Source organism: Mauremys mutica, chromosome 2 (assembly GCF_020497125.1).
Source record: "Mauremys mutica isolate MM-2020 ecotype Southern chromosome 2, ASM2049712v1, whole genome shotgun sequence".
In the NCBI taxonomy this organism is placed as follows: Eukaryota; Metazoa; Chordata; order Testudines; family Geoemydidae; genus Mauremys; species Mauremys mutica.
In genome coordinates this window covers 217,875,631-217,887,939 of record NC_059073.1, presented here as the reverse complement: position 1 = coordinate 217,887,939, position 12,309 = coordinate 217,875,631, and the positions used below count along the sequence as shown (strand labels likewise).

Sequence of the window (12,309 nt, the reverse complement as noted above, 5' to 3'; positions counted from 1 at the left end):
CAATCCTCTTAACTGATGTGATTGCTAGTAGGAAGCTTTTCATGGATAGATATAGAAGAGAATTTGCCATGGACTCAAACAGGGGTCTCATGAGGCACCCCAGTGCTACATTAAGAATCCATGTGGGGATTGCCTTCCCTTATAAGTAGAAAAACTCTTAAACCCCTGAGAAATCTGAACATTAAAACAGAATACCCTTGTAGATGAATGGTAAGCGTTAATAGCTGAAAGATGCACCCTGACAGAGCTAAGTGAAAGCCCAGAGTTCTTTAGAGAGAGCAGATAATCTAACATTACAGGAACATATATCTCAAGAGGCTGTCAGTGATGATGTTCACACCAAGCCAAAAATCTTCTCCATTTAGTAAGTTTGTCTGACGGAGTCTTTCCTATTATTTGTTATAATGTTCTGTACATCAGTTGATCATAACCTCTATTTCTGAGATCCAACCAGAAACCATGTTGTGAGATGTAGGGTGGATAGGTTGGAACAGAGGATGGTTCTTTCATTCTGAGACAGCAGGTCTGGAATTAGTTTCAGAGGACAGAAAAATAATTGCATCACTTCTGTGCAACAGAACTATCTCAGCTAGGCAGAAACTATGAGGATGACTTTGCCTTCATCTTGTCTGAACTTTCAAGTACACTTGAGAGCAGTGGAATTAGTGGATAAGCACATCTCACTGCATTGGACCATAAAATGAGAAATACGTGAAAGTGATCCTAAACTCTGTCCGTCTCTGGAACAGAAAATTTGACACTTTTTCCTGTCCCTCCCAAGTAAGTCTTATGATGGGTGATCACATTCCTTGAAAATTGACTGAAATCACTGAATTGTGAATTCTCTATCCACTTGTGATCTAACACCGTGTCTGCTCAAGTCATCCACTGGAATGTTCTATAGACCTGGAAGGAGAAAGACCTGCAGAGAAAGATAACTGAACTGCTTTTTGGCACAGAGGAGATGACCATGGCCCTCACTGACTGTTTATATAAAACATGGCAGTTGTGCTATCTGTCATGATCTGAATGTACGGTCTTTGAATCAGAGGAAAGAAATGTACGTACGCTTTGCAAACAACTCCAAGTTCCAATACAGTTGTGTGAATGAGTCTCCTCGCGAGTCCACTTGTCTCATGCTTGGTTGGTGTTCTAGGCACATTCCCAAACCCAGATGTGAGGCATCTGCCACCACAGTTTTGGCTGGAAGAGTGGAGAGAAGGGAATTCCTCTGCACACCTTGCTAGGGTCCTTCCAACAGCTCAACAAGGAGAAAACATCTTACTGAATGTCTGAGGCATGTCCAAGTTGGGTTGCTCAGAATGTAAACTGATTTAGTAAGGCCTGCATGCAGAATACATGTTAGCCTGCTGTGACGCAAAAGTGCAGGCCGCCATGTGACCCCAGCAGGCTCAGACAAGTTCTTCTCTTGTTTGAGAACTTGTCTGAAGTTATGTGATGTGCATGCACAGTTTCAAACCTATCCTGGGGTAAGTAAGTTCTTGCTGTCTTGGAGTCAAAACGATCCCTATAAAATCTGTTGCATTAGTGTCAAAATGGATTTTTCAGCTGGAGGACACGAAGAGCTGAAGAATGCACTGGATGGAGTTCTGCACATGATGCTGAGACTTCCCTCTGATAAGCCAGTTGTGGATACCCTTAAGGAGCTAGGGGACAATAGCATATGTCTACCCTGAAATTAGACACCAACAGCTGGCCTGTGCCAGCTGACTCAGGCTCACAGGGCTCAGGCTAAGGCGCTGTTTAATTTCATTGTAGATGTTTGGTCTCAGGCTGCAGCCCAAGCTCTGGGACCTTCCCACCTCACAGGGTCCTAGAGCCGAGGCTCCAGCCCAAGCCCAAATGTCCACACCACAATTAAACAGCCCCTTTGCCCAACCCCCATGAGCCCAAGTCAGCAGGCATGGGCCAGCCACAGATTTTTAATCAAAGTATAGACATACCCCATTATGTGCACCTCCTGCCACTAGACTCTGTTAAATACCTAAGTGCTACAGACAGGCAAAAGGGTAGAACTCTGTACTGGAAGTGGTTGTGACCTACCAGGAATCTTAAATATGTCTTGTGTGCAAGATGTATGGCGATATGAAAGCAGGCACTGTAGAGGGCGTGAGCCACAAACCAATTTTCTGGATCTAGAGTGGGCATTGTGGAGGCTATGGTGACCATTCTAAACTTTTTCTGGCAGATGTAGGTACTGGGCACACAAATCCATAAATGACTTCAATCACACTGTGAGGGTATGAGGTATTATAGTAGAAACATTTCTCCTGCAATGTCGAGGAACCTCTAGTGACTCCACTTCCCAAGGTAAGTCTCTTATGAGAAGGGTTCCTGAATAGGGATGAGGAAATAGATGTAAATAGAACTGTATGGAATAGCCTGTTTAAACACGCTGTCTAACACAATTGTTCATTGTTACCAAGTTTCATAACACCTTCCCCGCTACCCTCCAAAAGAAGAGAGAGTTTCCAAAACAGAAGCAAAGAAGAAAAATCAAAAGTGATTAATTTGCATCTCTCCACAAGCCCATCAAAAGGACTGCTTACTTGATGAAGCCAGCTGGGAGGCAGAAGTAGTTGATATAAAAGATTTTCTCTTCTGAAGTCACTGACACTTTCAAGGAAGTTTGAGGACCTTGGATAGTGCTTGGTGCTGTTTTTTGACTAGAGTAAGAACGGGATCTACTCTTTTCTCTTCATTGCAGCATACAGATTCCTAAAGAACAAAGTATGGCACAGGAATCCTTCAAGATGTGAAGGGCATCATTCATCTTTCCGCTGACCAAACTGGAGCCCAGGAACAGAACATCCTCCACTGTAGACTGTACTTCTCTTGAGATCCCAGAACTCTGGAGTCCAAGAAAAGCACCTTGTCACTATAGGTGAATCAAGTAGTGGTACCCACAGCATTCAGTGCTGCCTGCAGAGATGTACTTGCATCTAACTGCCCCACAGCAATCAGGGACCTAAAGTCTGCTCTCTGTGGCAGTTTGTTTCTCCAGCCTAAACTTATTGTAGTTAACATCAGAGAGCAAGCAGAGCCTGATAGTTTGAAATTCTACCTCTCAGACTTTCCAAAGTAACTCTTACAATTGAACAGATCTAGACACTTCATTTCCATTTCAGATGGAGTCATTTTAGCCTATGCTTTCAATTCACAGCAGCAACAACTAAAAACCCTGGTAGCAGATGTGAAGAAAATATTATGTTCTTACCATCAGTACATACTATCTCTCACCTGCTTTTCTGAAATTGGGACAACAGCTGCTGGTGTCTGCCAGATATTTTTAGGAGATTCCAATAGGGCTTTGTTAATGGCACAGAAGTATGCAAAATGTTCAATAACTTATGAGGGGTCTCCTCCACCTCTTCAAATGGAATATGGAGTGATTCAGGTACCCTCCTCACCAAATACTGGAAGCCTTTATAGACATCCAGATAAAAGGATTACTGACACATTTGGAAACAAAGAGGAGATAGCCACTGGTGCCTGCATGTCCTAATCTTGTCTTGGGGCGGTTCTTCCTCTGCAGGCAGAGAGGGTCATTAGGGGATGTCTGAGGTTACAGCGTTCTCTGCCTCTAAGTAGCTCTCTCTCTGAGATGGTGCATAAGAGATACACCAATATGGAACCCATGGGTTCCAGTATGGTTATGCAGGAACAGTACAGGGAAAAGGAGTATAGGCCGAAAGGGAACGGTACTAGGGCATCAGGCTACCTTCATAACTCCTACAGATCTAAACACAGGAGACCCTAGACTCTCTTTCTGATCCATAGAACTTGGAAAAGGGAGTCCTAGGGGAACAGTTGGAGAACCCGCCTCATTTTTTTGAGAGTCAGATGAAAAATACAAAAATTCCATCTCTAAAGATGGGGCTGCTGAGGCAAGAGTAATAGGTTGTAACCCAGTAGCGGGTGCTGCTGAAGACAAGATTGGTACTGAAGACACAGTTGGTACCACTGAAGCAGCGGGCATGAATATCAATGGAACATTAAGCTCAAGAGACAGTAAGAGAGACTCAGGCTCCTCCATAACGTAGAGGTTCTTCAGTAATGTGTACCTCATCAGTACCAAGATATATGGTGCTGCAAATCTCAAATCTAATGTGCAGCCCAGAGGGTAGCCAGAGTCAATTCACTTAGTATTGACATGCTTGGCACTGATATACCTAACCTAAATAGCCATTGTCTTGGTACTACTCAAGAACACTGTAACCTGCAGTGTGCAGTATCAATTAGCCAGTACCTTGTTCCCTTGAATCTCCTCCAGTACTCAGTTCAAGCTGTGGAGACTCCTTAGACTGGGAGTGAAGAGGCCATTTTGACCTCTTCTTTTCATTAGCGATATGAGAACTGACTAATTTTAGAGGAGGAGCAATGTTCCTTTTCCTCAGGAACATTAACAGAGATACTCCTACCAAAATCTCTGGAATTGCAGCTTGCTTACTGGAGCCAAGCTGACACTGGCACTTTTGGACACAACAGACTGATCACCAGGAATGGGTCAGACCAACCTAGATGTGAGGCAGGGTGCATCGAGTGGTTAAGTGGAAACATTTTAAGCTTCGCTTCTCGGGCTTCAAAGTCCTCTTGAAAAGGACTTGCACATGGAGCATTTAAGGGGAAATTTGACTCCTCCAAACAATGAGATCTTGTGTGTCCATCATTAATGGGAACTGCTGCCTCACAATGGGGGGCAAAATTTAATCCAGGAGACTTTGGCTGCAACATCTTTAAGCACTGGTACTGAAAGATCTCAGTTCGGAATATGTACAAGTATTAAAGACTTCTCAGAACTAAATGAAACCTATCAAAGAGGTGGTGCCAACAGGCAACTAACTAAACCAAGTTTACTGTACTAATATATATACTAAATCTAAATTTTCCTTATTAAGAGAGAAAGTGATCATGGACTCTGGGCGCACCATGTCAAAGCCACAGGAAGTAAGACGGAACTGAGTGGCAGTACGCCCCATGCTGCATACCCTTGGTGTGGGAGCACAAAGGCCCTCAGGCTGCACGACAGACACTGCTAGCCAAGAGACTCGGATTTCAAGCAAATGCTCGCCAAGAATGGAATATACACAGGCAACCACTCAAAAGAAGAACTGCTCGTTCCCAAACTTTACTTCTGTTTGTGAGGTAAGTGATTCTTGTGTGTTTAGATTTGGGGAGTTTTGTTTTTAATTTTACCTTTCTGTTCGCTATGGAAGAAGCTGGCTTTTGTTTGAATCACTACATACCAGAAGGCATACTGCATACGCCTTACTATTCATATTTTAATCCAGTGCATATATTGCATGGGTTTCCATTTTTATGAGCTTTAAGATAAAAATAAAAGATGTAACAAGCAGTTTGAAAGTTCTTCTTAAATAGGCTAAATATTGTCTCCTTTAAATAAAGCTATTGTAACGTTGACTCAGTGATCTGACCTTTACTATACGACTTCTTGTCTTATAAGGATGGAATTATTTTGGAAGGAAAAACATCTAATTGGTAAAATGCTGAGGTACATAAGTTAATATTACTAGTCAAATTTAAGAAGAGTGACTTACCCACTGCTGGTGCATCATACTCATCCCCAAGTAGAATTTCAGGAGCAGAATATGCTAGAGAGCCGCAACTGGTAGTGAGCTTCTTTCCAGGCTGAAATTTGTTGCTGAAGCCAAAGTCAGTCAATTTCACAAGTCCTTGTTTTTCAAAGAAGACAACATTTTCTGGTTTCAAGTCTCTGTGAACTACATGTAGTTTATGGCAATAAGATATAGCATGAACTATCTGAGCAAAGTATTTCTTAGCCAGGTCCTCATTAAGTCCCTCTTCATGTTTCATGATGTAATCAAACATATCTCCTCCATCACCAAGCTCCAAGATAAGGTAAAGTTTGGTCTGGGTGTCAATCACTTCATACAGACGAACAATATTAGGATGCTGCACTAGTTTCATGCATCTAACTTCTTGGAAAAGATGCCCAGTGGCCAGAGTGTCCAGTTTGGTCTTGTCAATTACTTTCACTGCTACTTTTTCACCTGTAAAGACATGCCGGGCAAGTTTGACCACAGCAAAGTGGCCTCTGCCCAAGGTTTTATCCAAATCATACAATCCAGCAATTTTTCCATCATACCCTCGTTTGAAGCCTGCCATACTGTTCCTGAAGAAGGAATAATGTTTAAACTGTTTGGAATTGGGATCTTCTCATATAAGAATATTTGTTCCAAATAAGTAATCCATTTTCACTGCCAAACATATCTAAAACATAGAAAGAGAAACAAGATTACATATATTCACTTGCTCCTTAGTGTAAGCCATTCAAAAATAATTGCAACATGGGCTTTATAGAATACTTCTGAAGTTATTCAGCAAGTGAGTTCTTCAAAAAGAATGTTTTGCCAAGACCCTAACTAAAGCAATGCACTGCTGACCAGCATCCGTCAGAAAACCATGCTGTCAATGTGTTTGAAGAAAGTGAGTTTCAAAGGCACAATGGGATAAAGAGTAACGGAATTTCAAGAGAAATTTACTCTAAGGGCATTAGAGGACCCTCACGATACCCAAAAACTTCTCTCGAAAACTGGATACCCTTGATGTGCCTTGGATTTGGAAAATACAATGTGTGATTAACACTTCAAGGAAGCTGTAGTTTGGATAAATTAGTTCTTCCACATGACTACAGTATAAACATGGTCAATTATAGAAGCCCTTAAAAACTGAAGTCTACATGTTCTTGTTAAAACAGGGGAGATAATCATAAGAATTGAAAGTCATGCCAATAGAACTTCAAATCACACAATAACTTATGTGCTGCAACACAAGTGTTAAAATATGCCAAAAAATGAGGTGAAACACACTCATTTCTTGGATCAATGTTCTATTGCAGTGACTTTGAAATATGTTGGGTAACAATTTCCCATTTACCACACCTCAGAATGAGGCACTAGATTTCACTTTCTACCTCATAAATGTAATGATTGTTTACCAATAGAACAGCAACATGCAAACTATAGCAATTGAAAAATTAAAAGGTTGTGATTAAGTGTTTGATATGTTTATGCACTATAAAAAGGACAATTATTTTTTTTTAATATTTTTTAATCTGACATTGTCACTTGGCTCTCAATTAAAACCTTACAAGTGAAACAACCCACAGGACAAACTTGAAGCTCAAAAGTAGATGTGCCAACTCCATAGGTTTAAAAAAAAAAAAAAGTCTGCTCCCCTCTGATAGCTTTCCTTTAGTCACTGGATTTCAGGCACTTCACCCCAAAGGTAACTCCAACAGTCAGTTCATTTCACTTTTAAAAACCAAGTGTCAAACTTTAGCGCCATTTAAGTCAATAGTAAAATTCCCTTTTATTGCAAGGGAAGTCCCTTTTGTATTTAAAAAGTCCCTTTTGAATTTCAACAAGTGTATTTGGATATTTAAAAAAGCACAACAAAAACATAGCCATGGGACTGTAAAAGAAACAGGGAAAGTCTTAAAGTCAATAAGGGGACGAGGAGTCTTCTAACCCAGAAAGTCTCCACTCAATTCCAGAACCCAACACCTCCCACTTCAAAGAACAATTAGCCTACTTCTCGAGAAAGTCATTCACAACATGAGGAATCAAACATAAGAAACCCTCTCCAAATTCAGTCTATGCTCACAGACAAACAGGAAGTACTGCAAGAAACTTAAGCCATGAGAGAGGCTGCAACCCTAATCCATGCCCTTGTCAGATAGTGAAAGTATTGAGAAAGTCTTTGCCCCCTAACTGAGCTCATTAATACCTCTTCTAAAAAGAGTCTTCCTGAACCACATCACAATCTGACTATTAGTTAAGAAATTACTACCCAGTATCTAGCCTTCTATTCTTGAGCAAAGTAACTGAGAAGCTTGCAGAGATCACCTCCAACTCCACCTAGATTCTGCCAATATTCTGGGCCCCATCCAATTAAGCTTCAGGGCTGGACATGGAACAGAGAGATGAATGAGGTCTTCTTGACCAGGAAAAAGTAACATTTGTACTCCTATCAAAAATCCTGCTCCCCATTTCATATGTGGGCATGGTTAGCAGCTCTGGATCTGAGATGGCTTCAACTGCTCATCTCACATCAAACTCTAAGCTGTGATGGGCATATGCTCCTCCAACTCAATAGCCTTCAGATGTGGATCCCTCCTCTCCCTTAATCTGTTCAACATCTATATGAAGCCATTAAGCACATCTATATGAAGACAGTAAACAGCACAACCCGCAACTGGATGAAGAACGTAAGAACAGCCATACTGGGTCAGACCAAAGGTCCATCTAGCCCAGTATCCTGTCTTCTGACAGTGGCCAATCCCAGGTGTTCCAGACGGAATGAACAGAACAGGTAATCATCAAGTGATCCATGCCCTGTAGCCCATTCCCAGCTTCTGGCAAACAGAGGCTGGGAACACCATCCCTGCCCAATAGCCACTGATGGACCTATCCTCCATGAATTTATCTAGTTCTTTTTTGAACCCTGTTATAGTCTTGGCTTTCACAACATCCTCTGGCAAGGAGTTCCAAAGGTTGACTGTGCTTTGTTTGGAAAAAAAATTCCTTTTGTTTGTTTTAAACCTGCTGCCTATTACTTTTATTTGGTGGACCCTAGTTCTTGTGTTAGAGCAACTATCGTAAGCTAAATCCTAAAAAGACTAAAGCTATGCTTACAAGAAGAATGAAGCATGGTAAAGAACTCACCACCACTGCTTGTGTATATGCAAATAGCCTATAGCCATAAAAAAAATGTCATTTCTAAATACAGTTGACAAGCATTGTGTGCCTCCTATCTAATTTGAATGTACCCACAGTGAACGTTTTATTCCTTCATGTCTAGGATTGAAACTGATGACCTTAAATTTAAAAAAAAAAAAAAAGCTAAAATTGGTTCAGAACATAGCAGCCTAACTGCTCAGCAACACAGCCTGCCAAAGCACATTACCCCAGTGCTCCACTCTTTTTGCTGGCTTCCTATGAAATAGCAAAAGACTCAAGGTTTTGGTCATCCTCCAGCAAAGCCTCCATGTGACTGGCTCAAATCATCTGACCACCTCACTGAGTGATCATCACCATAAGCTACATTCCACTAGTAATGTCAAATTCTGGAATGTGCCTTATGTGCATGGGAAATACATTTCTTGGTGATCGGCCCATAAAACTAGATCTTGGTACTGCATGAGGTAAAGCTAACCTTAAGGTCAAAAATACAAAATTTATGTTCACCTAACATCAACAAGAAAAATCCAAAAAAAGTCCATTCTCTGCACACTGGAGGAGAAAGAGAAGTTTATATATACACATTAAACACACACACACACTTTAATTGTGTGAAATGCTCAGACCACAAAGATAGGGCATGGTAAAAACCTAGGCAGTCAGTGAGATAAGACAAAAGTGAGACTTAAAATCAACAAGTACTACTGCATTTAAGATTACTATAACTAAAACACTAGGAGAAAATAGGGAAACTGACTATATTCCATGGTTCTGAAAATGTACAAAGTGAACAAATAGAAAGAGAAATTTTCCCCTAATCTCTGTGCATCTCACTAACAGCAACAGAGAAAGAAAAGAGAACGATTGGCAGAAGGGCTCAAGACCAAAAGTAGTACCTGCAACTATTCACTTTTGTAAAATCTGATTACAAGGTGACAGTTTCTCTTTAAAACTTCAACTTGTCACAAAAAGCTTTTGATCAAAAGTCAGCTATGCCTTAGTTATTGAGAAATATTCAAAAGACAGCACAATCAATGGGACAAATGTTCACAAAAAGGGAAGGAAAAATAGGGTCAGAGCAAGGAGAAGATAAAAAACGGTTATAATAATAATAATAATAATAATAATTGGAGATATACCTATCTCCTAGAACTGGAAGGGACCTTGGAAGGTCATTGAGTCCAGCCCCCTGCCTTCACTAGCAGGACCAAGTACTGATTTTTGCCCCAGATCCTTAAGTGGCCCCCTCAAGGACTGAACTCACAACCCTGGGTTTAGCAGGCCAATGCTCAAACCACTGAGCTATTCCTCCCTCGGAACTGTTGTTCTTCGAGAGGTGTTGTTCATGTCTATTCCAATCAAGTATGCGCGTGCTCGTGCACGATGGCCAGAAGATTGTTCCCTTAGCAGCATCCGTCGGGTCGGCTTGGGCGCCCCTTGGAGTCGCACCCTCATGCCGACCCGCCATCCCTTCAGTTCCTTCTTGCTGGCTACTCTGACAGAGGGGTAGGCGGGTGGGTATTGGAATGGACATGAACAACATCTCGAAGAACAACAGTTCCGAGAAGGTGAGTAACCAGTTTTTCTTCTTCAAGTGCTTGTTCATGTCAATTCCAATCAGGTGACTCCCAAGCAAATTTAGGAGACAGGGTCAGAGCTGTCCACTGACTGGAGTACTGCTCTACCAAAGGCCGCATCATCTCTGGCCTACCTAGTAATTACATAGTGTGTGGCGAAAGTGGGTATCGATGACCACGTGGCTACCCTGCAAATTTCCTGGGTGGGGACTTGAGCCAGGAAAGCTGTTGATGAAGCTTGCGCCCTTGTAGAGTGTGCCATTATCAGGGGCACTGGGATCCCTGCTAGACTGTAGCACTCAGTAATGCAGGCCACAATCCATGATGGAATGCGCTGTGTCGAAACAGGCTGGCTCTTCATCCTGTCCACTACTGAGACAAAGAGCTGTACCGACTTCCTGAACGGTTTCATCCTTTCGATGTAAAAGGCCAGCACTCTGTGGACGTCAAGAGTGTGGAGCCTCTGCTCCCTGCTAGTCGCATGAGGCTTGGGGTAGAACACCGGAAGAAAAATGTCCTGGTTGATGTAGAACTGCAATACCACCTTCAGGAGGAAGGCCGTATGGGGTCTGAGCTAAACCTTGTCCTTCAAAAACATGGTGTAGGGCAGCTCAGCCGTTAGAGCCCTGAGCTTAGACACCCTCCAGGCTGAAGTTATTGCCACCAGGAACACGACCCTGTAGGAGAGGTAGAGCAGGGAGCATGTTGCTAGAGGCTCAAAAGGATGCCTCATGAGCCTAGAGAGGACCAAGTTAAGGGCCCAAGCAGGAACCGGTTGGCAGAAGCATGGGTACAACCTGTCAAAGCCCTTCAGGAAGCGACTGACCAGTGCATTAGTGAAAACCGAGCAGCCCTGTACCCCTGGGTGGAAAGCCAAGATGGCAGCTAGATGTACACTTATGGAAGACAAGGAGAGACCTTCTTGCTTTAGGTGGAAAAGGTAATCCAAAATCTGGGGCACTGAGGCTAGCGCTGGGGGAAAGTTGCGCTGAGCTGGCCAGATTGAAAATCTCTTCCACTTCGCCAGGTATGTGGCCCTAGTGGAGCGTTTCCTACTACTCAAGAGAACCTATCTGACTTGTTCTGAACAAGAGAGCTCGAACGTAGTCAGCCATGGAGCCTCCAAGCTGTGAGATGCAGCGACTGCAGGTTTGGGTACTGGAGCCGCCCGTGATCCTGCGTAAGAAGGTCCGGGAAGAGCAGCAGGGCAATCAGGGCTCTGATTGACAAGTCTAGGAGAGACGTGTACCAATGCTGGCAAGGCCAGGCTGGTGCTATGAGAATGATCCGAGCCCGGTCTCTGCGGATCTTAAGCAGGCTCTTGTGGATGAGTGGTATGGGTGGGAAGGCGTATAGAAGCGGTGCCCCATAATGGAGGAGGAACACATCCACTGTGCTGCCCAGATATAGATATAGAACATTGCGGTCGTACTGTCCGTCATGACTGATACACATTGGCCTGCTAGATATGGGTGGAATGACTGACACGCTAGGCATACCGCCCTGAGCTCCCTGACTTTGATATGAAGACTGAGATCTGTCTGTGACCAGAGGCCCTGCATCCTATGGTCCCCCAGATGAGCTCCCCACCCCAAGTCTGACGCGTCCGTCACTAGCGTCAGGGACGGTTGTGGGGCAGCAAAGGGGATTCCTGAGCACACCTGCTGAGCGTCCGTCCACCACAGGAGCAAGTCGAGGATAGAGCAAGGCAGGGTCACAGTCCTGTCCAAGCTGTCCCTGGCAGGTCTGTACACTGACGCAAGCTACGACTGAAGCGGCCGAAGCCTGAGTCTGGCATGCCGAACCACGTACGTACAGGCTGCCATGTGGCTGAGAAGTTTGAAACAATTTCTCGTGGTGGTGGTGGGGAAGTGCTTGAGTCCCTGGATCATGGCGTCAAGGGCCTGGAATCTTGCCTGCAGGAGGAATGCTCTGGCTTGGGCTGAGTCCAGAACCGCCCCTATGAACTCTATCCTCTGGACCGGGGA

The 12,309-nt window shown here is 43.4% G+C and overlaps 1 protein-coding gene across 1 annotated transcript in view; it reads right to left on the bottom strand.

Moving 5' to 3' along the window:
* SNRK (SNF related kinase) overlaps window positions 1–12,309 on the bottom strand; it is an 86,302-nt gene that overhangs the window by 63,402 nt on the left and 10,591 nt on the right. Inside the window, exon 3 of the mRNA XM_045007033.1 lies at window positions 5,580–6,273. Within this exon, the coding sequence (XP_044862968.1) occupies window positions 5,580–6,168 (589 nt within the window). The 5' untranslated portion in view covers window positions 6,169–6,273. The remainder of the gene's footprint in view (window positions 1–5,579; window positions 6,274–12,309) is intronic.